The sequence below is a fragment of the Typopeltis vanoorti genome, chromosome 13, assembly GCF_054136105.1.
Source record: "Typopeltis vanoorti isolate ZY-2024b chromosome 13, IOZ_Tvanoo_1.0, whole genome shotgun sequence".
NCBI classification, from domain to species: Eukaryota; Metazoa; Arthropoda; class Arachnida; order Uropygi; family Thelyphonidae; genus Typopeltis; species Typopeltis vanoorti.
The window spans coordinates 113,113,291-113,136,313 of NC_143561.1; the positions used below are offsets into that span (position 1 = coordinate 113,113,291).

At 35.3% G+C, this 23,023-nt stretch overlaps 1 protein-coding gene across 1 annotated transcript in view; it reads left to right on the forward strand.

The window, feature by feature from the left end:
- Acsl (Acyl-CoA synthetase long-chain) overlaps positions 1-23,023 on the forward strand; it is a 393,532-nt gene that overhangs the window by 67,983 nt on the left and 302,526 nt on the right. Inside the window, exons 3-4 of the mRNA XM_090403141.1 lie at positions 1,692-1,849; positions 18,698-18,901. Coding sequence (XP_090259267.1) covers positions 1,715-1,849; positions 18,698-18,901 — 339 coding nt within the window. The 5' untranslated portion in view covers positions 1,692-1,714. The remainder of the gene's footprint in view (positions 1-1,691; positions 1,850-18,697; positions 18,902-23,023) is intronic.

Sequence of the window (23,023 nt, forward strand, 5' to 3'; positions counted from 1 at the left end):
AGAATTGCTCTACAGGAAAACCTGACAGAATACATTCCTTCCTTTACATTGGCATTAAATTTTATTTTTTGCAATTTTCTTGTTCAGATTGATGAAGAACTAAAAAATCTCACTACTTTATTTATGTGGCTATTACATCAGTGGTCATATATTGTACCAGGTCAATGTAACAAGTGTTGCCGAAACAAAGAAGACAAAAACATGATCTTTTCTAGCAACAAATAAGATGTTATATTCAGGCAATAACAGTCATAGAAAAGTAGCTATATTATTCATTGTTAAATATGAGGATTTTTTTTTTTTGAATGGCAGGCAGTATTGAATAGTGATGCAGGCAAACATCAGAATGGGCAACTGGACGACGAGACTTTTTTGTGTCTGTGATCACACAGAAGGTTCTACTAAGGAAAGAGTAAGGGAATTTTTTGAGGCATTGAAGGAGGCTGATACAAAAAGTTGGTCTTTGTTGGAGATCTAAACAGCAAAGTATGAAATGATTATCAGACATACAGATATGTTTGGAGAAAACTGCAAAGCTAATAATAATGGTAGGTACCTTCTGGATTTCTATTCAGCACATGGTACATGGTGTCAGTAATAACTAGACCACCATAAAAATGTGCACAAACTCGCATGGAGAGAGGATGCATGAAATAAGTCTCTTTAACACAGTCAAAGAGACTTATTTCATGCATCTTCTCTCCATGCGAGTTTGTGCACTATGTTGATAGCAAAGTTTTCCTATTGCTTCAGGACACAAGTGTATACAGAAGATTTGAAGTTAGAAGTTCCACCATTGTGTTTTGAGCAGGAAAAAAATTCAGGACATTTCAAAAAATTTCAAGAAAGTTTTGAAATGAATAAAAGTTGATTAGCTTTCAGAGACAAAGTGTATACTCAAATACACAAACATTCACACACAAAACAGTAAAGTTGGAAAACAAGAACCAAACTTGGAAATTCATTGGCAGACCCTGAAGAAAACATTGATTGATTCAATCAGAGAGGCATGTAGTGAGGTTGTGTGCAAGGATAGAAAAATCAGAACTCATATTAAAAATGAGTTTCATTTTTAATTTCAATTTTAATTTTTCATTTCATTTTTACGCATTAAAAATGAAGGTATCAGGAACGATCTTGACGGTATTAGCATTCTTTTGTGTGTTAGCAAAGCTACTGTAATAGTCACTTAAACAGATAGGTTAATAAACACAAATGTTCTTTGCCAGGAGGATTGCAGGAAAAGGACTCAGAGGAAGACTAAGATGCAGGTGGATTGATACAGCAGAAAGTACCATAGAAGAGAGAAATATAAGATCTGATAATATTCGAGTCTTGACAGATAACAGATTGATTTGGAGTAAAATTGTCGATAGGAAGTTAGTAATGATGCAACTTTTCATGTCGTACTGTCATAATATACTATGCATCCCCTGAAGGTTCATCAGAAATTTGATATCAACTTAAGGCTGCTTTGCTAAAATTTTAGCACTGCCAAATTGACAAATGCATTCACTTTTTTTTTTTTTTTTTTTTTGCTATTGTTCAGTAACCTTATTGGAATTCTGTTATTGTTATCATTAAAAATTATATTTGATTTATCTTTTTGGATGTAATATTTTGAATCTGTTTTGAATATATGTTGATTTATCATTTTCATATAAATTAAATTTGATAATTTGTCTTTATAGGAATTTCTGCAGTTCTGTCTGGTATGGAACATACGAGAAGTCAAATAGCTCTAGGACTGTTAAAAGCTTTGATATGTTTGTATGATATAGTTACATTTCCACTATACTTTGTAATCCAGAAACCATGGAATGCATGGAAGAACTTTAATGTGATTTGGGTAAGTGTTTCTGTTATTCAGTTTTCTTTCCATATTTTATATAGATGTATACACGCAGCAAAAGTAATTTTACCTTTCTTTATATCTGCAAAATAGACACTGATTGTAATGCATGATTTTTAATGCAATGTTAGGGATATTGACAGTTTTCAATCTCCATAAGTGTAATAACTTACATACCAGTCATGAATAGGTTACAAAAGAGAATAGTGATGGATTAGTCATACTTGGATAAATGCTTATGTGAATTTCAGGGCATTTGAAGTAGAGGTAATCTTTTAGTTTTGTTTTTGATTTAACCTTGGCAATTTTAGTTATTGTATTACCCACAAGAGTGTCATTTGTTATTTATTATCTGTCTTTCAGCCTATTCTAAGTTGCAAATAAAAAGTTCCTAATTTCTAGTTTCGAAGTTATCTTCTCTGTAAATTTTGGATTACCAAATTGTTTTGGAATTGTTCTTAAAATTGAGGTTAATCATCCATTGATAATCCATCTTGCTAGGTCTCTTTGCTGGTAGTTTTAAAATTATCATCCCGACCTGGATTTTTAAGTCTGTATTTGTATATTTTTGGAATTTTTTTGAATTAAACTTTATTTTAATGATACTTCATGCTGTAGTTCAGCCCTAACCAAGTTTTTTAGTAATTAGGAGGTAGCTAGTCTCCATCTTAAGTTGTCATCAGTTTGGTTGAGTTCATGCCTCTCATGCTTTTGAAGGCTACCGGGATTGAATGTGGCAGATATCTCCCACCATATAATTAAACAGCACGTTTAAATCTTTATAGTATTTTGTTTGTCACAGAGACATCTTTGGGAATATTATGATAAAATAGTAACACACAAAAACACACACAGGTAACAAAAAATGGAAGAAATTAAATTATACTAAATGAAGACACAAATCTTATTAGGGGTGCCTCTCTACGGGTGCTGCTGTTTTTCTCTTTCTCTGTAACCAGCACCTAAGCCTAAATACTCGTATACTTGGGAAACAGTTAAGGAGGAAGGGAGAGGCCTAATAGTTTTTCTGTTCACTTGACTACGAGGGTGGTCTGAAAAGTTCTCCCCTAACAATGAAAAACGAATTTATAATTTCAGAATTATTTTTATTTTTCAACATAATCTCCCTTATGACTAATACATTTATTCCAGCGCCATTATCCCATCCTTGTAGTAGTTTCAGCAAGATCTGCAAAATACCCTCTACAGCTGCAATTACCTCTTGATTCGAAGAAAAACGCTGACCAGCAAGGAAGAATTTTAATTTTGGGAAGAGATAGAAGTCAGAGGGAGCCAAATCTGGGGAATAGGGTGGATGTTCCAGCAATTCTTAGTGCAGATCCCTTAATTTCCCCCATTGCCAAAACACCTTTGTGGGCAGGGTGCTTTGTCCTGATGAAAGATGATTTTTTATTTCTTCTGCAAACCAGGTCTTTTCTCACGACTTTTTTCGTCTAGTCTAGTTAAAAGATGGGAATAATATTCTCCGGTTATTGTTTTACAGTTTTCAAGATACTTAAAAACAAAATGCCTTTAGGATCCCAAAACACCGATACCACGACCTTTCCTGCTGATGGAACTGACTTTGTCTTCTTTAGTGCTGAACAACCAGCTTCTGTCCACTATTTGCATTCTGGTGTGTAATGGTGAATATCATTCATAGTAATAAATCGATGCACAAAAGCAGTTTTATTTTTGTTAAAACGTTCCAATCACTGTTCATAGATTTTCATGCGAGCGTGTTTTTGATCTGCTATGAGCAAGCGTGGCACACATCTTGCGCAAAGCTTTTTCAGTTGCAATTCTTCATGCAAAATATATCCTACACGTTCTTTTGAAATGCCTATAGTTTCAGCAATTTCACGCGCTTTGACTTGCCAGTCATCCAATGCCATATCGTGCACTTGATCAATGATTTCTGTGTGGACATCCTTCACGTGGATCACCTTCAAGGCTGGTAAGGCCACGTTTAAACTCGGCAGCCCATTTCTTAATTGTCGTAAATAAATGAGTGCCCATAAACTTTTATGAATTTCTTTTGGTGTTAAACCTTCTTTTACAAAGAATTTTATAGCTGTGCGATACTCAATTTTATCCATTTCAAGGGATACAGACAACACTTTTGCTTCAGACAGCTGTATAAAACAAACTACTTGATAGAATGACTTGCAATTTCACATGGATATTTATGACAGATGTACCAACTTAGAAAAAAAAAATCTTCCCGATAGTGTTGCCATCTGTGGTTGAGGCCGAGAACTTTTCAGACCATCCTCGTAGAATTGAACTTTAAGTCTTCCAGCATTATGGACACAGAAGTCAAATTATGGAGATTACAGTCATGTTAGAAATAATTACTTTAATTTCCTGATTTTTCGACCTTCATATTATGGTTATCATCTGTAGTACACGCACAATTCTCCATTTACATGGTAGATTGGTTCTAGAAAAAACTCTGTAAGAAAGAATACAGTGCATATGATAAAAATAGAAGAATGGTTCCAGATGTGAAAGAAAGATGAAATCCACAACGAGATTTTTTTCTTTGGAACAGTTCAGTTATGTGTATTCATATTAAGAGCAATTTTATCTTCATGGCCTACTTTCAGGACAAAGAAGAATGCTCTCTGTCAATTTCCTGATATGAACACCCCCTTGAAAAATTGCTTGTGTTTGAGTTATAAGTTGATTGAATTTGAAATTATTTTATATACTGATGCTAAATTCCAGCGTTAAACTTGAAGAGTATTTCTTCTAGTCATCAAAAATAAATCAGATGTTCTCTATTCTATGAAAACAGAACACCACAGTTGTAGTTATTTATGAGGTAAAAAAAAAAATCTAAAATGATTTAATATTTCAAATTTCTGTATCAAATGATCTGGTTTAAACCAACATTTTCAGCAGATTTTACATCATACATGACAATATCTTATTCCTTAATATGCCTGCTTTTGGAGGTTAGATAAGTTTTGCTATAAGTAGCATTGATCATATTATCTATACAAGACAAAAGGCGAACATCTATGCATTTAGAGTGTAGTGTAAATCAAGACACAATGAATCAACTTGGTTCAATGCATACCTTGTATTCTCTCATGTAACATAGCTAATGATGCTAATAATAATAAATTATAACTAATGAATGAACTTAAGTTTCTAAAAAAAATGTAGGAGCAATAATATAATTCCGAAGTTTTTACTTTTCAAAGAAGCTTTCCATTCCAGAAGAGCTAAATAGATCTATTGAAATGCATCATATTCCACTGTTTTACTCCAAGTGATTTCCAAAAATATTTAAAGCATTAGCAAGGCTCTTTTCTGAAAATTGTAGGAAGTCTTTCCTTTCTTTTGGTAAAAGAGAGAGAGGGGGATGATGTGCATTTATCAGATTCTTAGAATAATTTTACCTTGTTTTGATGCAGGTTACTAAGGAATTGTATTGTATTTACTGCTACAATGAAACTATTTTGTTTACATCTATAGCAGTAGTTCTTAACCTTTTTTTTTTTTTTTTGCCTGGCACCCCCCTTTCAACTATTTGTATGGCCTGGCACACCCTTCTCAGTTTTATACTAGGTTAGTGACAAAACGGCGAAGGACATTGAAAAAAAAACTTTGGAAAATCATAATGATTTTCCAAATCACTCAATGAGATAATTATAATATATTATTAGGCAAACCTAAATTACCATTAACATTTAGAACTGATAGTTAATTAAAAATTAATGAATTTGATATAAATTAATTTTTACTTAAGTAAGATATATACTTACTGTATTTAATAAGCCAATCATAATGGCTACCTTGAGCCTGATGAGATCTTGCTAATTTTTCAATATCAGGTTCAGTGTTAGACAAAGTCTCAAGTCACCTCTTTCACTTATTTGCAATCTATTTTGCTGCTTAGCTAACAATTGCAACATGATGGTGAATCCTTTCTCGACCAAGTATGAAGAAGGAACAGTAATGAGCGGTAATTTCATTTCTTGCCAAAGTTGAAGATACTTGCATTGCATGTTTGGCAAGAATCTTTCATACCCATGCTACTTAAATTGTACTAGAGCTTCAAAATCATTTTTTAAGTCGATAAATTCTTCACACAAATTTGGATGAACAGAAGTGGCATCAGAAAGAAATGGATTATTATTATTATTATTCGTGACACCTCCAAGGAGTCCGAAGACTCATCGCGGGAGGACACCTACAACTGTCTCAATCACTACACTGAACCTCTACTACAATCATCTCCATCAATGCCATCTACCACCCACCTCCACCACTACCACAACTAGTACTTTTTGTCTGTAAATTGCGTGTGTTCTAAAGGGCCGATTTGTCTGTATGTGTGGGATGAAAAACCTGAGTTTCCGGGAGAAAAAACCCTGCTACCACTGTATGGGATCGGCTAACTCACCTTCGATTGAAATTGTCCAGATAATCGTTCCTCCTGTCGCGACAAGAATCAAACGTAGGCCTATTCCAATCGAAGGGTGCAATGTACCGTTGTTCTTCCAATTGCACTACGGAGGCACTTATGACCCAGTTGGGTATTTTAAGTTCATAAGTCTTTGAATCTGATCATCAAGTCTTCTTTCAGTGTCAGAAGATGGGAACAATAACACTCCAAATCTATTTGTAGACTTGAACTGTAGAAAATCTCATCTTGCAATTGTCTGCTTTTAGAATGTTAATTTTGCTGATAAAGGCATTTATAATTTTATCAAGTGGCAATACTGTGGTCATACTGCATATACTAGTGCCAAATCACTTATATAATTGAAGATGGGTTTTTGAAATTTCCTTTACTTGAATAAGATTTTGATGTTAACCTCATTTGATTTGGTGAAAATACCGGAAAAATATGCAATATCAACCTTTTCCTTTTTTTAGAATATTACACGTTCTCATCACATGAATTAAATGCTTCTTTTAAATGTATTATAAATCCATGGCGACCAATCATAGCTGGTGCTCCATCAGTTGCACACGCAATAATATTTGTGAGAGGAATGTTTTTGGCTTTAAAGGAGTCTTTAATGACCTTAAAACTTGTAGAACCTTTTGTGTCAATTTTCAGTTCAGCAATTTCTATATATTTATTGATATCTAAATATATATCTATATAAAAATATCTATAAAAATATAAAGATATATTTATATAATGCACATAGCCATTAACAAAGCTTTGTTGTCACATAAAGTTATCTCATAGAGTTGCAAAGGAAATTCTATGGTTTTTAAATCATGACAAAATTTTTTTTCAATTTCCTTCGCCATTTTGTCAATTCTTATTGATACTGAATTATTGCTGAGAGGAATTGATGACATCATATTGATTTTAGCTGGGCCAATCATCGTATCTAAAATTTCATTTTAACCAGTAAGAGTAGAGCCGGTAGAGTTTTGCCAATAGTATGATATACATATATAATAGATTTTTACATTTGGCAATTAATTTTGAAAGTTTGTAAGACATAAGTCCCTTCTCTTCTTTATTTTGTTTTGCAACCAACCATTTAAGTCCACGACGATTTTTAAATTTAGTCTTTAATTCGCAAAAGTACTCCCATCCTTTTTTTGCTTTATTTGGATGTTTTGTTCTTAAATACCCAATCATTCTTGAAATGATTGAGCATTTAAGCACAAATGCTCATCTATAGTCTCGTATAGATAATATGATCAGGCTTCATTTGAGAAAATTTTTTCACATATTAAGCACACTGGTAACTGCTCATTATTTATAGATGGAATAACTCCATATTTTAAATATTCACTTGAATATTATTATTATTTAGGCCCCCCAAGGAGCCAAAAGACTAATATTGAGAGGTCCTTCCTAGGAAACAAGTCTATCAAGACTCAATGTGGGAAGTCCCTCCTAGGAAACACAAAGTCTATCATACCACTCCTTAAACTCATTGACCATTCTCGCTCTCACCACTATTAGGCAATGCATTCCATGGTTCAACCACCCTCCATGCAAAGAAACCACTCCTCACCCTCTTCCTCACAGTTTCCTTTCGTAACTTCCAGGGATGATCCCTTGTCATCACTCCTTCCTGCTGTTCAACCAAGCGAAAGAACTCCCCAGTGTCAACCCTGTAACCACCTCTCAACAGTTTAAAAGTCTCAATCATATCACCTCTCCTTCTTCTATCCACCAAACTCTGCACTCCATATTCCCTCAGCCAATCCTCATAACTAACATTGTACAGTCCTGAAACTATCTTTGTTATCAGCCTCTGTTCCCTTTCGACACTTAATTTATCCACTTCAAATCCTGGAGACCAAATCTGAGAACAATAATCTAAATGTGGTCTGATCAGGGTCTTATACAACAGAATGAAAACTGTTTTATCTCTGCAGGTCAGCGTCCTTCTCATTATTGCAGCAATCCTTCGTGTTACCTTCACCATCTTTACAATCCTTTGAATTTCAGGTTTCTATCAATCATCAACCCCCAGATCTCGATGTGTCCCAAACCTCAAGACGTTACATTTTGCTGCATTAAACCGACACCCCATTCATTTGCCCATCTGTCTAGCTTATTCAGATCCTCTTGCGTGACTACCACATCTGCACTATTACTAATAACCCTTCCCAGCATCACATCATCTGCAAACAACTGAACATCCCCCTGCAATCTACTGACAATGTCATTGATATAAAGGTTAAACAATATAGGTCCCAGTACTGAGCCCTGTGGGACCCAACTTGTAACCCTCTGCCTCCTTGAAACTGCCCCACTATACACAACTATCTGATACCTATCGGACAGCCAATCCTGAATCCAGTTGACCAACCTAACATCCAAACCCATGTGCTGCAACTTAATATCAGCTTATCATCTGGCACCCTGTCAAATGCCTTCCCTAAATCCAAGAAAATGGCAGTATATGCCTTTCCCTCATCTACTGCTCATTTAACTTTATTATAAAAGGCTTGCATATTACTAAAACAAGAGTGCCCCCTCACAAATCCATGTTGACTATCACAGATAACATTACCCTCATCTTCCCAATGTTGTATACGGTCCCTAATTAATTTCTCCAAAATCTTAACAACTACTGATGACACACAAACTGCCCTATAATTAAACACTTCCAGTCTGCTACCACCCTTATGCAATGGCACTATCTTACCTTCCTTCTATTCCCTGGGCACTTTTCATGTAGACAGACTTTCATTGAAAAGCCAGGTCAAAGGAGCTGTCAGTTCCTTAGCACATTCTCTCAAAACTCGTGGTGAAATACCATTGAGTCCCACAGCTTTACTGACATCCATAGTACTCAGTATTTGGAACACGTTCTCCTCCTGCACCTCTAAACCTCGAACCTGCCCTATCCCTCTAGTATTAAAATTTACTCCTCCAGGATGAAATACTCCAATAAAGTATTCATTGAACAATTCCAGTATGTCCTTTGCATCAGTTACTCTATTCCCAATTTTATCCCACAATCATTTCTCCTCCTACTGGCTACATAGCTAAAAAATTCCCTAGGATTTTCTTTGGATCTTAGGGCCAATCTCTTCTCATATTCCAGTTTTGCCTTCCTTACCATACTAGTCACTCTCCTGGCCTGTGTCTTATATTCTTCATGCATCTGCTCTTCACCTGTCTCCTGATATCTCTTCCATAGCCTCTTTTTCACATGCAGCTCCTGTTTAATATTGTTTGTCATCCACTTTACACCAAATTGTGTCCTCTTCTTCACTTGTGGAATACAGCTTACTATTGCTGCTAACAAATATTTCTTCACAATTTCCCACGCACTAATGATATCCCAGCCTTCCAATTCCTCCCTCCATGAAACTTCCCCAAGTTGATGTCTAAGACTATTGTAATCACCTGCCTTATAATTCCACATATATTCCCGTCTATGCTCCTGCATGTCTATTCATCTTCCAAGTCAAAACGACATGGTCACTCTCTCTCCAACTGGTGGGAGAGACTATCATCTCACTTATTATCAGCTCTTCTGATGCTATGACCAAATCCAAAACTCTTGAACCTCTTGTTCCCTCTATTACATGTTGCCTAAGATATTTGTCCCTCAAGAATTCTAGAAATTCCATTCCCTTATTGCTACATGCATCTTCCTCTCCCCAATTTATACTGCTGTAGTTGAAATCTCCTATAACACTCATTCTTCTTGCACTTGCCTAGCTCAACTGTCTAAACATATCCTGGTCCCCACCCTCTGTGCTCCTTGGTTTGTAGCAACACCCATTAAATATCTCGTCTTGCCTCACACCATATGCTTTCAAAATCATTAGTGTCACTGTCTTCCAAAGCCTCCACTCTTAGAGGAAATAAGTCGTCACTTATCATAAGAAGTATTCCACCACCATGCTTTCCCTTTCTATCCTGCCCAAAAATGCTGTACCCTGCTGCTTCTATTCCTGTTATTATATCCTCTTCTGTCAACCACCTTTCAGGGATCCCAATAATCTTTGGCCAGGCTGATGCTATCAGCACCACCAATTCTTCTCCTTTATTCTGGATACTCCTGGCATTAGTATAAAGCATAAAAATGCCACTATTTCTGTACCCAGCATTATCCCCCTCTAGACTCCACTGTGCTCAGTGTTACCTGATGTTGTTCCCCTTCTCCCAAGTACCCTTTCCCACAAGAGGCCACTCCTGCTACCATCCACCTTCGGCATTCTAGTTTCCCTGCATCTACACACTGACTTGTTCAGATCAGCAATCTCTCCATATGCCTACGTCCTTCCTCATTCATATGCAAGCGGTCTCTCGCATACAATTCCTCTCTGTCCTCAAACACTGTCCAAGCATCCACATATTCCAATCCTCTCTTCTGACACATTCTAGCTATTATGTTATTCAGTATGACTGCTCTTCTCCTCAGCTCGTCACAATCATACCTAGGCAACATGTACACTATCTTTCCTCTCTGCGTTTTCTTTCGTACTACCTCAAGCAAGAATCTCATATCTCTCGCTGCCCAATTTACATTACTTCTCAAGTCATTTGTTCCTACCATCTTGACAACACTTTTTTTTCACTCATTTTAATGGGCTACAGTGCACCACATGATTTTTAAAACCCTAACTGGCTAGATGTAAACTTTAAACCAGGGTTGTCAGATAGGCGTTAGGAAAAGTAGCAGATAAAGCTTGTAGAAGTAATGGATTCTGCTAAAAATAACTAAAATTCATTGTTTTCAGTGTAGAAAATTCAGTTCAGAAAGTAGCCCAATTACTTAACTTTCAATGTAAAAATTCTAAAAAATAAGTTTCAAATAAATTTAAACAGTGTTGTCAAATATACAATATAAATAGAAATGATGATAGCATTTCTATTCGTATTGTTAGATTAAATGCAGAATTGTTTTGCTTTTGTTATATTAGTAGTATTGTAATGCTTATCACCCCTCCTCTCTCAGTGTTCACAGCATCCTGGGGGGTGCTGCTACCACCCAGGTTAAGAACCACTGATCTGTAGTATTAGAGAGGGATGTTATTTGTAATACACAATTTCGCATTTCATTCTAAATTAATAAAAATTGTTTGAAGTGCTGGAAAATAACTCTTCTATCTTTTAAGAAAAGACTTTCTAGATAATATCTTGAGTGGTCTGATGCAAGCATCAGGCCACTCAGTCATGGTAGTGCTAAGTCTGACTTTACAGACTGATTTGGAGGAAAATTGTAGATAGGAAGTTAGTAATGATGTAATTTTTTCATGTAGTACTGTCATATCCTGTACACCCCTTGAGGGTACATGGCAGGAATTTGATGATGATGATGATGATGATGAAATGCTATTGGGTGCAATTTCTCACACCTAGATGCACACCTTCATGATTGGGCTACTTGTAATTGACTTGGTAACAGAAGAAAAAACAACTCCGTGACATATATATATATATATATAAGGAAAATCACTTATATGACTATATAGCTGAATGTTAAATTAGAATATAACTAAAGGCACAACTGGTTTCATCTTTCTAGAAGACTTCATCAGGTGCATAGTAAATAGAAGAAAAAAAAGAAATACACAAAAAAACATTACTTTGGCATTACTAAAGTTCTAAATTATTAATGGATTGCTCACATTAGAATGGATTCACGGACTAGCTGTGTTGTTCTCATGCACAAGGAAGTGATCTCGAGACCACCTTAGCTGAATAGCAGAGGAGTAACAGTCAGAAAGGTTGTGGCTGAGGGTGATATTAAGATGAACAGGATTTAGTGCAATTTCTGTTGTTTCTAAGATTTTTCTTTCAAGTTCATCATAGGATTTGTAATTAATTTGGGATCTATCCCAGTTTACTGAGTATATAGTGAATTGTGATAATTTGGATCAGAAGAATTAAGCCCATGACTGGATGAGGCCATGGCTCTAGTTCTACCATAGGTGATATCTCTGAAATGTTCTTTGATATGAAGCTCGATTGAGTTTTCTGTTTGTCCATAATACGGCGAATTACAGCCACAACAAAGATAGTACATACCTGGATATTTCAAACTCTTATGTTTAGGCTTTATTGAATGAAGCCAGGATCGAAGCTTCTTAAAGGATTTTTGCCAATTTGTTAGAAATAGAGCTGATATACAGAATGGTGATATAGCCTTTCACATCCTTACTCTCTTTGGTATGGTGTGCAAAAGGATTAAACAAGAATTTTGAAATTGTCTGCTTAGGATAACCATTCTTCTGAAAAATTGATAAAAGCAGCTTTAATTCTTTGGCAATCTCTTCATCACTGATGAGAGTACACACGAGTTCCTAAAGTAGAAATAATACTGCACTTCTGAGGTGGATAATGAGGGGACTGTATGTGAAGATATCGATTGGTATGTGTAAGCTTTCTATAGATGGAGATTTTAGTTTTCCAGATGAACGAATAAGTTTCACATCAAGAAAAGGAAGCGAACTGTTAACTCCTAGTTCTGCTGTAAATTTTATCCTAGGATGTTGGCTGTTACGATGATTCAAGAACATTATATAAGTAAAGTGGATATTAGATCCAGCATTATTTCTATCTTCGGTTTCTCTCATTGATTCAATAACTCCTGGAGTGAATCTGGACCATGGCTCCAAATCAAAAAAACATCATCTATATATTTTTACCATAATCTTGGTTTTAATGGAAAGGAGTTTATTGCTTTTTCTTCAAAAGCTTTGAGATAAATATTCACTAGTACAGGTGATAGAGGGTTGCTCATGGCTAACCTGTAATTTTCCTTGTGGATCGTGTTTCCAAAAATGAAATATCCTCAAAAGTTCTGGATTTTTATATATATATATATATATATATATATATATATATAAAATCTTTTAATAATATAGTGATATACCATTTATTACTGTATGTAGAAATTGACTTATGCATGGATTTAACTTAAATATCTTCTTTGTTCCAGCTCGCACTATCTCAAAGGTCAAAACTGATCTGGGTAGTGACCTGGCCCAGACCAGTTTTTGCATTATGAGATACTGTGGTAATTGATGTGAAGTCTTAGATGGATTGAGAATGTCCAGAGAGCTTTCTTCACTAAGAGTGTGGAAGCTCATAGTCAGGAAAACTAAAATGAGGACATCCACCCTCATTTTAGTTTTCCTGACTGTGAGTTTGTGAATGAATAAGAAATGCTGACTCTAGTCTCTCAGGCAACAATATTGAATGGAGTAGTCAATTCACGATGTAAAGGTGGTTAGAGTCTAAGGGAATGCTACAATTTTTATATACTAATGCTAGGAGCATCAGGGATAAGAGGGAGTTGACATTGGTTAGTGCAACCTCACCAAAAAGTTATAGGTACTAATTAGTTACAGAGATAGAATGTGATTGATTTATTATTTTCAGTGAGGATAGAGTAGACAGGACAGAGGCAATGGGTACTGCTGACGATAGCAGTTGAATTGCAGCTAACAAGAATGTTAGTCAGTTGGGCAGATGGCAGTTCTTTTGAATCAGTCTGTTATGAGATTAAGGCTAATAGGACAAAATATAAAATGTGTGGTCACTATAGGCCAGGGGGTGCCAGGGATGATGTGGAAGACATGCATCAGCAAATTATTGCAATCAGTGCAAGTCAGGTAATTACTATTGCGGACTTCAACTTTGGAGTGGCAGGAAGGAAATGGAATTTATGCACTTACTGAGAGATAATTATTCGAAGAATGTGATGGAGAAGACTCAGGGTATTAGAGTGTCTGATCTGGTTATTGGATCAGAAGACTTGTCCATAATTAAAGTGACTACATTGCCTCCAGTTGGGGAAAGTGATCATGTGCTGTCTTGACTTGGGAGGTAACAAAATGTTTGGAAATTCCAGTTAAGAAGGGATTTATGTGAAACCACAAGGCAGGTGATTATGATACACTTAGGAGGCAGCATGAAGCAGTAGCATGGAATAAAGATTCACAAGGGAAGGATGTTAATGACACATGGCGGATGGCCAAGCGGTATCTGGAGGAAGCAATATCACACTGTATACCTAAGGTCAGGATAGTAAATCGGGTAGGAGTTAGATGGACGAGTAGTATCATCAAGCATGAACTCCAAAAAAAAAAAAAAGTTGCAGAGGGTATATAATGAGAAAGGTGACCAGCTGACTCATGAACCTTACAAGGATCAGTCAAGAAAAAAAAGGTGACATGGTAAGAAGGCAAAATCAGATTATGAGAAGAAATTAGCTGAGCAGGTGAAAGGAAATCCTGAAGAATTTTTTCATTATATGGCAAGTAAGAGGAAGTATGACTATTGAAGAGTAACTTTAATGAGTGCAAATGGTAAAGAGATGACAGAGGACTCTGACTAGGCCGTTTAAGTCTCAGCTCTGGCAAAGTCCCAAGAGAGTGGAAGGAGGGCAATGTTCCCTCTAATTTTTTTGCTGTGTGTGTGTGCGTGCAGAAATTTGCGTGTGTGCAAAATTTGCCTTCTTTTGAAAAGTATGTGCATACCCATATGAGTCACCATACTGATCATTTAAGCAAAAAAGTTAAAAGATTTTAGTTCACTCTTTACCTTCTGGTGTCAATGGGATGTCAGCAAGGTCACCCCAACTCTCCACCATGTTCCCACACACGGCAGTAGCCTCCCCAGTAAAGTCAGAAATCACGATTCATAAGCCTTGGGCAGGACTCAATCCGGGGACTTCGCACATGCGAGGCCAACACGATACCGACTGTACTAGATTGGATTCTAAGTGTGTGTATTATTACCATCACCAAGTAAGTTGTGTGACATCAATCACAGAGCTAATATAAATATTTTATATGTATTTAATATTGATCTGATTAGAAATAAAGTTAAAAAAAAAAAAAGATAACATTAGTGACTGATTGCCTTTAATTATATAATCAAGTTAATTAGATTTAATTAACTTGGTTGTATCTCAATGCATGTACATGAATGTTATTATTTAATCTACTATTTTAAAATTCCTTTTAAAAATGAGAGAATTTTGAAACACTACAATATTTTTAATTGTACTCTAATTTAAGTTTTTAAAAGTATTTAATTATTTTTATTAAAATTATGAAACCATTGTTTTAATTTGCCATGATCTTGAACTAATTTGATCAGCCGGTCACGTTCGGGAATTTTTCATGAGTCAGGCCTGAGATGTAAACAAACCACGCATCATTCTATATGCTACTTAAAAATTACACATTTAAGCCACACCCCTTTCACTTTGGCATCAAATCGCTAGCCTCAAATAAGGTTACTGTTAATAATTTATAAGTTTTGTGCAACTTCGAGAATGTAATAAAAAATGTGAGATTATAGGCTTGAGCGTTGCCGAGTTACTGTATTTTTTAAAGAATTTATAGGTTAATGTTTAGGTGGAACTTCTTTAATTAATAAATTTTAATTTCATCTTGAAAATCTAGTGTGCACTAGTTGTAAAACATGTGTGCTCACACACATGCGTACAGCTTAGAGGGAACATTGAAGGAGGGCAAAATAATTCCCTTCCATAAAGGAGGAGCTAAGGCTGTGGTAGTAAATTATAGAGCAATCAGTATCTGAGGAGTTGGTGGTAAAAATACTGGAAAAGTTGGTCAAAAAGAAAATTCAGGAATGGATAGATGAGAATATGATACTCTGATGGATAGCATGATTTTGTGAAGGTTTATCATGCCTTAGTAATCTAACTTTTTATAATAGTGACAGCAGAGTTCGATAAAAGGAATGGCTACATAGTGATACTGCCTTTAGTGATACTAAAGTCATTTGACAGGATAGATACTACCTGGAACTCTGTTATATAAACTGTAACAAACAAATGGGGATGGGGATGAAACTAGTGATATGGATAAAGTAGTGGCTGATGGACATACTTCAAAATGTAGTATATGGAGGAGTAGAATCCAGGAGAAGGCAGGTGACTAGTGGTGCACTGCAGGGGTCTGTGCTTGGACCAGTGCTATTTAATTTGTACATAAATGATATAGGAAATAATCTGAAGAGAGATATTCAGTTGTTTGCTTATGATGCAAAGTTGGGGGGATAATAATTAATAAAGGTGCTTGTAGGATGATTTAAATATCATCCTGACAGTGTGTGCAAAACATGGATGTCAATTCAATGTGGAAAAGTGTAAAGTTATGCATTTTGGGATACAAAGATTACAAGCTGTGTTCCACATCAAGGGAACTGTACTACAGGAAATTGATGAAGCCAGGGATTTGGGGGTGGTAGTAGTAGAATTGAAGTTTAGCCAGGATAGCTCACAGGATTACTTGGTTATTGAAGAACACTAAGAAGTGGAGATAAGGGAGTTATTATTCTTCTTTATAAAGCCTTGAGATGACCACATCTGGGTTACCGTACTCAGGTCTGGTCACCTGGGTTTCTTGTGGATGAGGAAGTGGCATAGAGGATCCAGAGGCAAGTGACCAAGATGGTTAATGGAATGCCCTCTTTGAGGATAGGTTGAAGGTTTGCAAGTTGCAAAAAGTTGGTTGGTAGATGAAAAAGTGGGGATATGATAGAAACATTTAAGTTACTTAAAGGATTTTATAGGATTAATACAAAGGAAATATCTCAGCACTTGGTTAGAGGGGGCAGAACAAGAAGTCATCCCTGGAAGTTAGGTAAAAGTGTAGTTAGCAAGGGCATGACTAGATTTTGATTTTGTGAGTTGTGAGTGAATGGAATGGGTTGTATGAGTCAGTTTAGAGTGCTTTGTTAATGGTTTCAAGGAGATGTATGATAGTGCTGATAGTTTGAGTCTCCCACAATGAGTCTTATGACTTCATGGAGGTCTCCATGCACAATCTTTATAATACAAGTAGCCTTGCTGTGTAGGTACTTCATGCTCAGACTTCATTTCCTTATTCTTGGATAAAGGATTAAAACAAAATTTCATGCTTATTATAATTTACTTGGTAACCAAGTGATAAAACTTTCTACAGTTATTAAGATGTTCTTGCACACCTTTACAAAAACAGCAAGGATTTCTCAGGTAAAACTGTAAGATTTCTCATTAAGTTGAAAAACCTTAAGACCTGTTTGAATAAAAAATGGAAATGTTATCTCCTGTACCAAAAAAAAAAACTATCCAAGTTTGCAATACTCTTAGCATTGCCCATCTGTTTGGATAATTTTTTGAATTGGAGACTGAAAAGAAATTAAAAAGATCTACCTCAATCATGAAGTGTTGCCTTATATCACAGTGATAGGGAATACACTATCTATGAAATATCTAATTCATGTGGCATTCCAAACAAACTGGAATGTTTCTTCCAGACTTGAGCAACTTTTATGGAACCCATTTGGAGCTATGCTGGCAATATTTTAACACTGAAGAATTAAAACAGGGCATCAGATCGGTTCAAAAGTTATGCATTTTTATAAATTACTTTTGATATACAGAGTCAAGATAGATATACTAAGATTTACTGCTAATATATGGCCTGAATTTGTGTATACTCCTAGTGATGATTTTGATCTAAAGTTAGGAATGTACAGTTAGTAATTTTAAGTTTAATTAAAACAGTAGTTTCTATAAATCTGTAATAATGAATGTTGCATAATGTCATTGAGAGAATGAATAGCATTTGTGTGCTTCAGTATAAAAATGATACCAGAACCATGTCTGATTTGATTTAAATAAGTCAGTTACATGACTTTATAAGCTATGGTAATTATGCGATCGGTTTATTTATGTGGATGTTTGTTGTCAAGAAAATTTGTCTCAGGCAAAATAGCGTGATAAAGTTTTTTAATAATATGATAATCCAATTTTGAACAAAGATAAAATACCAAAAACTATCCAGCTAGAACTTGCTATATGGACAGTGGAAATGCACACTTTGCTGCTTAGGCATAATAAAATGGCCCAAAAAATTCTGTAACTTATAATACATCTTTCAATTAAGAATTACTCTTCCTGTGTACCCTTGGATATCTTTATGAAAGGTCCATCCAAGAATGATTGTAAACCTATAGTATGTTAAAACTTTGAGCTAAAGGTTAGATAATTGGGAACATCTCTAGAAACCAAACATTGCTACAGAGACTTCCAGTAAGCAGGATGTCATATTGCACTGGGCAATGAAAAATCAACTATCGCCTGACATGCTCAAAGTATTATTTCTTTTTATATAATTTCTGAAAGATCACATTAAAGTCTAATCTAATAAACTGTAATGTGTTCTACAAAAATGTCTTTCTTAGTCTCATGGGATTCAGGCTGTGTATCTCACATTGTGTTACATTTGTTGCTGAGAATTAAGCAATTATTTAAGTCAGTTGTATTTTTAATGATAGAACTATGTAATGAATTCATTACATAGTTTTATCATTAAAACTTCATTTTTATCAGAAGTTGTTTAATTATTTTAATTTGCACCTAGGCAAAAGCATTGAAAGAAGATGATCCACATGGTCCATATGTTAGAGTACCTTTTCCAGTTCAGAATGATATAGGAGATTGTAAAACACTAGAAGAACTTTTTCGTCATTGTATTACATTGTATGGTAATAGTCCATGTTTTGGATCAAGAGAAATATTTGGAGAAGAAGAAGAAATGCAAAAAGATGGCAAAGTTTTCAAAAAGGTATTTTCTGTTCCAGCCTTTTCATTTTTTTTAAATCAATTTTTATAGGTTAAAAACTAAAAAAAGCAAATTAAATTATCACCTTATGTACAGCATTGTATATTGTGTAAGTTTTATAGGTACTAATTAGTTACCGAGATAGAATGTGATGGATTTATTATTTTGTGATACACGTATTATTTTATAATACGTGTTTCACAAATGTAGACCACATTTACTCTTTATTTAATAATTAGAAGCAATGTCAAAAGCTTTGAAACATTTATGGATAAATTTATAAATATATGTTGAAAGAACACTGAATATGAATAAGTTAGTTTTACTCAGTAAAGGGGATAAAAATCCCTTGTTTTTCAGCCAGTATGCGAAACTCTAATAAGGGATTTTTATCCCCTTTACTTATCAACCTCACCAGAAAAAATAGCCGTTTGGCTTTTCATCTTAGTTAGTTTTACTCAATAAAATATATTTTGCAGTGAATTTTTTTTAATGTGTCTTAGTGAAAGTCAGTTTAAAATATAACCATGGAAATCCATGGAAATTGTGTAACAGTTAACTGTCATGTTATAGCCAGTGCTAAAAAACCAGAACTAATTATTCACAATAATTCTTCAAAGATGATTCAAAACTAAGTACAGTCAATTCCATTTAATTGGGGCGGCTGCTTTTTTGGGCCAAATCTCAAAGAACTGAAACCAAACCAACATATTAATACATAATTTAAACGCTTAATTGGGACAGTAGCTGAAAAGGAAATTAGCAAGTTTTGATATATTTTGTGGATTTTTCGAAAATATGACAACACTAGCGTGATGCGAATCGGTTATCTTTCATCATGCGTCTGGCAAGCATGCATCTGCTTAAGAATCTACCCTTGCTATATACCTAGCGACATCGATTTATTGTGTCAATTTTATTTAAAATTTTTAATCTTTTAATTTTTAATATTCTTGCCTTAGTAATTCGCTCACTTTCTATAATGAAGTAACAATGGAGTTGGATAAAGGAATCCTTTGAGAGATAGATTCCGGTATTGAGATCACATGTTTATTAAATACGAACAGGAGTGAAAACCCAACAAATTTCGTAAGTCGTATGACTTACATCATCAGGATATTGGTGTATAAAAGAAGTTAAACACAACTAACAAAGATTAAATTCATAGTCCATGTTTCCAACTGTAACATTGAAAAAATTGAAACATTCGTTACTGAATATTTGTTGGAACATTGTTATTCATTGTCACGTTCTGTGCTTCACGTATGTTATGTTCGAGATCAGAGGAAGTTAGATTTTTTATGAATGGCGACCACACTTGGTGTAATATCAAACCTTGGTTTTTGCTGCACTGTTTAATGTAGGAATTCTTAGCATTTTTGCTACTTCCTTGAATTTCCTTGTGAAACCGTTTTTATCAATATATGACATGATCATTTTTTCCCAAAGTACTTTATGGCCAGTGGAAGTTATGTGGAAAGCTAGGCCTGATTTGTGTTCTCTTCTTTTTTTTTTTTTTCTACGTCTTTTTTATGTTCTTCCATGTGGATTTCTCCATTCCAGGACAAATTTTGAGAACAAAAGGAAGGACTAGCAATGGGCTCTCCCCTCCACCCCCCATCCCCAGCTTTAGCCAAACCTCTTCATGGAAACCTTTGAAACTAATACTCTAAAAAACTATCAAAAGAAACCTAAGAGATGGCTACGTTATGTGGATGACATTTTTGTCATTTGGCCAGGAATGACAGATGAATTAATTGCTTCTAAAAAATACATCCAAATATAAAATTCACTTTGGAAATAGAAGAACATAAAAAATTACCTTTCCTAGATATCCTCATAGAAAAAATGAAGAAGAAAAAAGTTTAACCTTTTCTGTTCACAGAAAACTGACAACTATAGGAAGATTTCTTAATGCAGTCTCACACCACCACCCCTCACAAAAAATAGATATAATAAAAATCTTGAGAGACAGAGTATATAAGATGTCCAGCATGGAAAAAGAGCAAAATGAGGAATTACACTACTTAACACAAAACCTCACACTTGATGGATTTGAGCCAAAAACAATCAAGAAAATCCTCAACACAGCTCCTACAACCAATGTAGAAAAACAAGATTTCAAAACGCAATTTCACTACCATACATCAAAAATGTCACAGACAGATTAGCGTCATTACTCTGCAAGTACAACTTAAAAGCAGCTTTTCTCCCTTTAGAAAAAATATCAAGATTCCTACATCCACCGAAACCTTTGCACCATCCCATAAAAAAAAAACCCAGCAGTCTATCAAATCTGTTGTTCTTGTGGAATATATTACATAGGCCAGACGGGAAGGTCAGGAGAAATCCGTATGGCAGAACATAAAAAAGACGTAGAAAAAAAAAAGAGAACACAAATCAGGCCTAGCTTTCCACTCAACTTCACTGGCCATGAAGTACTTTGGTAAAAATACAATCATGTCATATATTGATTAAAAACTGTTTCACAAGGAAATTCAAGGAAGTGGCAAAAATGCTAAGAATTCCTACACTAAACAGTGCAACAAAAACCAAGGTTTGATATTATGCCAAGTGTGGTCGGCATTCATAAAAAATCTAACTTCCTCAGATCTCGAACATAACACACGTGAAGCATAGAACGTGACAACGAATAACAATGTTCCAACAAACATTCAGTAACGAATGTTTCAATTTTTTCAATGTTACAGTTGGAAACATGGACTATGAATTTAATCTTTGTTAGTTGTGTTTAACTTTCTTTATACACCAATACCCTTGATGATGTAAGTCATACGACTTAAGAAACTTGTCAGGTTTTCACGTATCCTTTTCGTATTTAATAAACATGTGGTCTCAATACCAGAATCTACCTCTCGAACTACTGACCCCCAGAAACCTTCGCATACAAAAGGAAATCTTTATTCAGTGATCCTGCTGGACTTCTCGAAGGCATTTGACAGGATTCCGCATGGGACTGTTGCATAAATTCGAGCAAATGGGTATGGTTCTGAGGCTAGTGATTTGGATTAGAGGATGGCTAGTTGATAGATATCAAAGAGTGGTTTATGGTCGAGCAGAGTCCAGTAGAAGGCAGGTGACTAATGGTATGGCTCAGTGCTTGGTTCTCTATTATTTAATTTGTACATCAATGATATTGCGAACACTTTGAAAGGAAATATCCATTTGTTTGCTGATGATGTAAAACTGGGAAGACCGATAGTCAATTCAGACGGTGTGGATATCTTGTAAAATGATTTATAGTAGGCTGACGATTTGGGCTAAACTAAATAGCTGCCAGTTTAACGTGGCTAAGTGTAAGGTGATACATTTCGGAAGGATGAGATCACATGCTGTGTACTATATTAACGGAACAAGAAGTTGATGAGGCTTGGGACTCGGGAGTTATTGTGGACAGAGAATTTAAGTTTCGAGGGCATATTGCAAGGGTTGCCAAAACTTCACATCAAATTACATGGCTATTGAAGAACACACTGACATGCAGGGATAAGAAGTGATGGTCCTACTTTATAAGACATTAATAAGACCTCATCTGGACTATTGTGCCCAAATTTGGTCACTTGGATTTCTTGGTGATGAGGAAATAGTAGAGAGGATTCAGAGGCGAGTTACGAAAATTGTTGCAGGCCTGTGGGATGTCTCCTATGAGGATAGATTGAAGGTATGTGGGCTTCAAAAACTAGTTGATGGACATAGGAGAGGAGATATGATAGTCATAAATTATTAAAAGAGTTTTATATGATTGATACTGATAACTTTTTTAAGACCAGTGCAGGATGGGAGAGAAAACGAGGGGTCATCCCTGGAGATTGTGTAAGAGTGTGGTTAACAAGGGTGTTAGGACTAGATTTTTTGCTTGGGGGGGTTGTAAATGTGTGGAATGCGTTGCCAGAGGTGGTTGTGAATGCTTCACCTGTGAATGAGTTTAAGGGGAAGTATGACAGGTATTGTGTGAATAATGGTTAGTATGTCGATGTTGGGTCTCCTGTGATGAGTCTTTTGACTCCATGGAGGCACCTTATTATAATAATATAAAAATAAGCAATTAACCATTCAGTTCTTGCAATATAAACACGCTAACAACTTAAAATGGTAATTTGAATC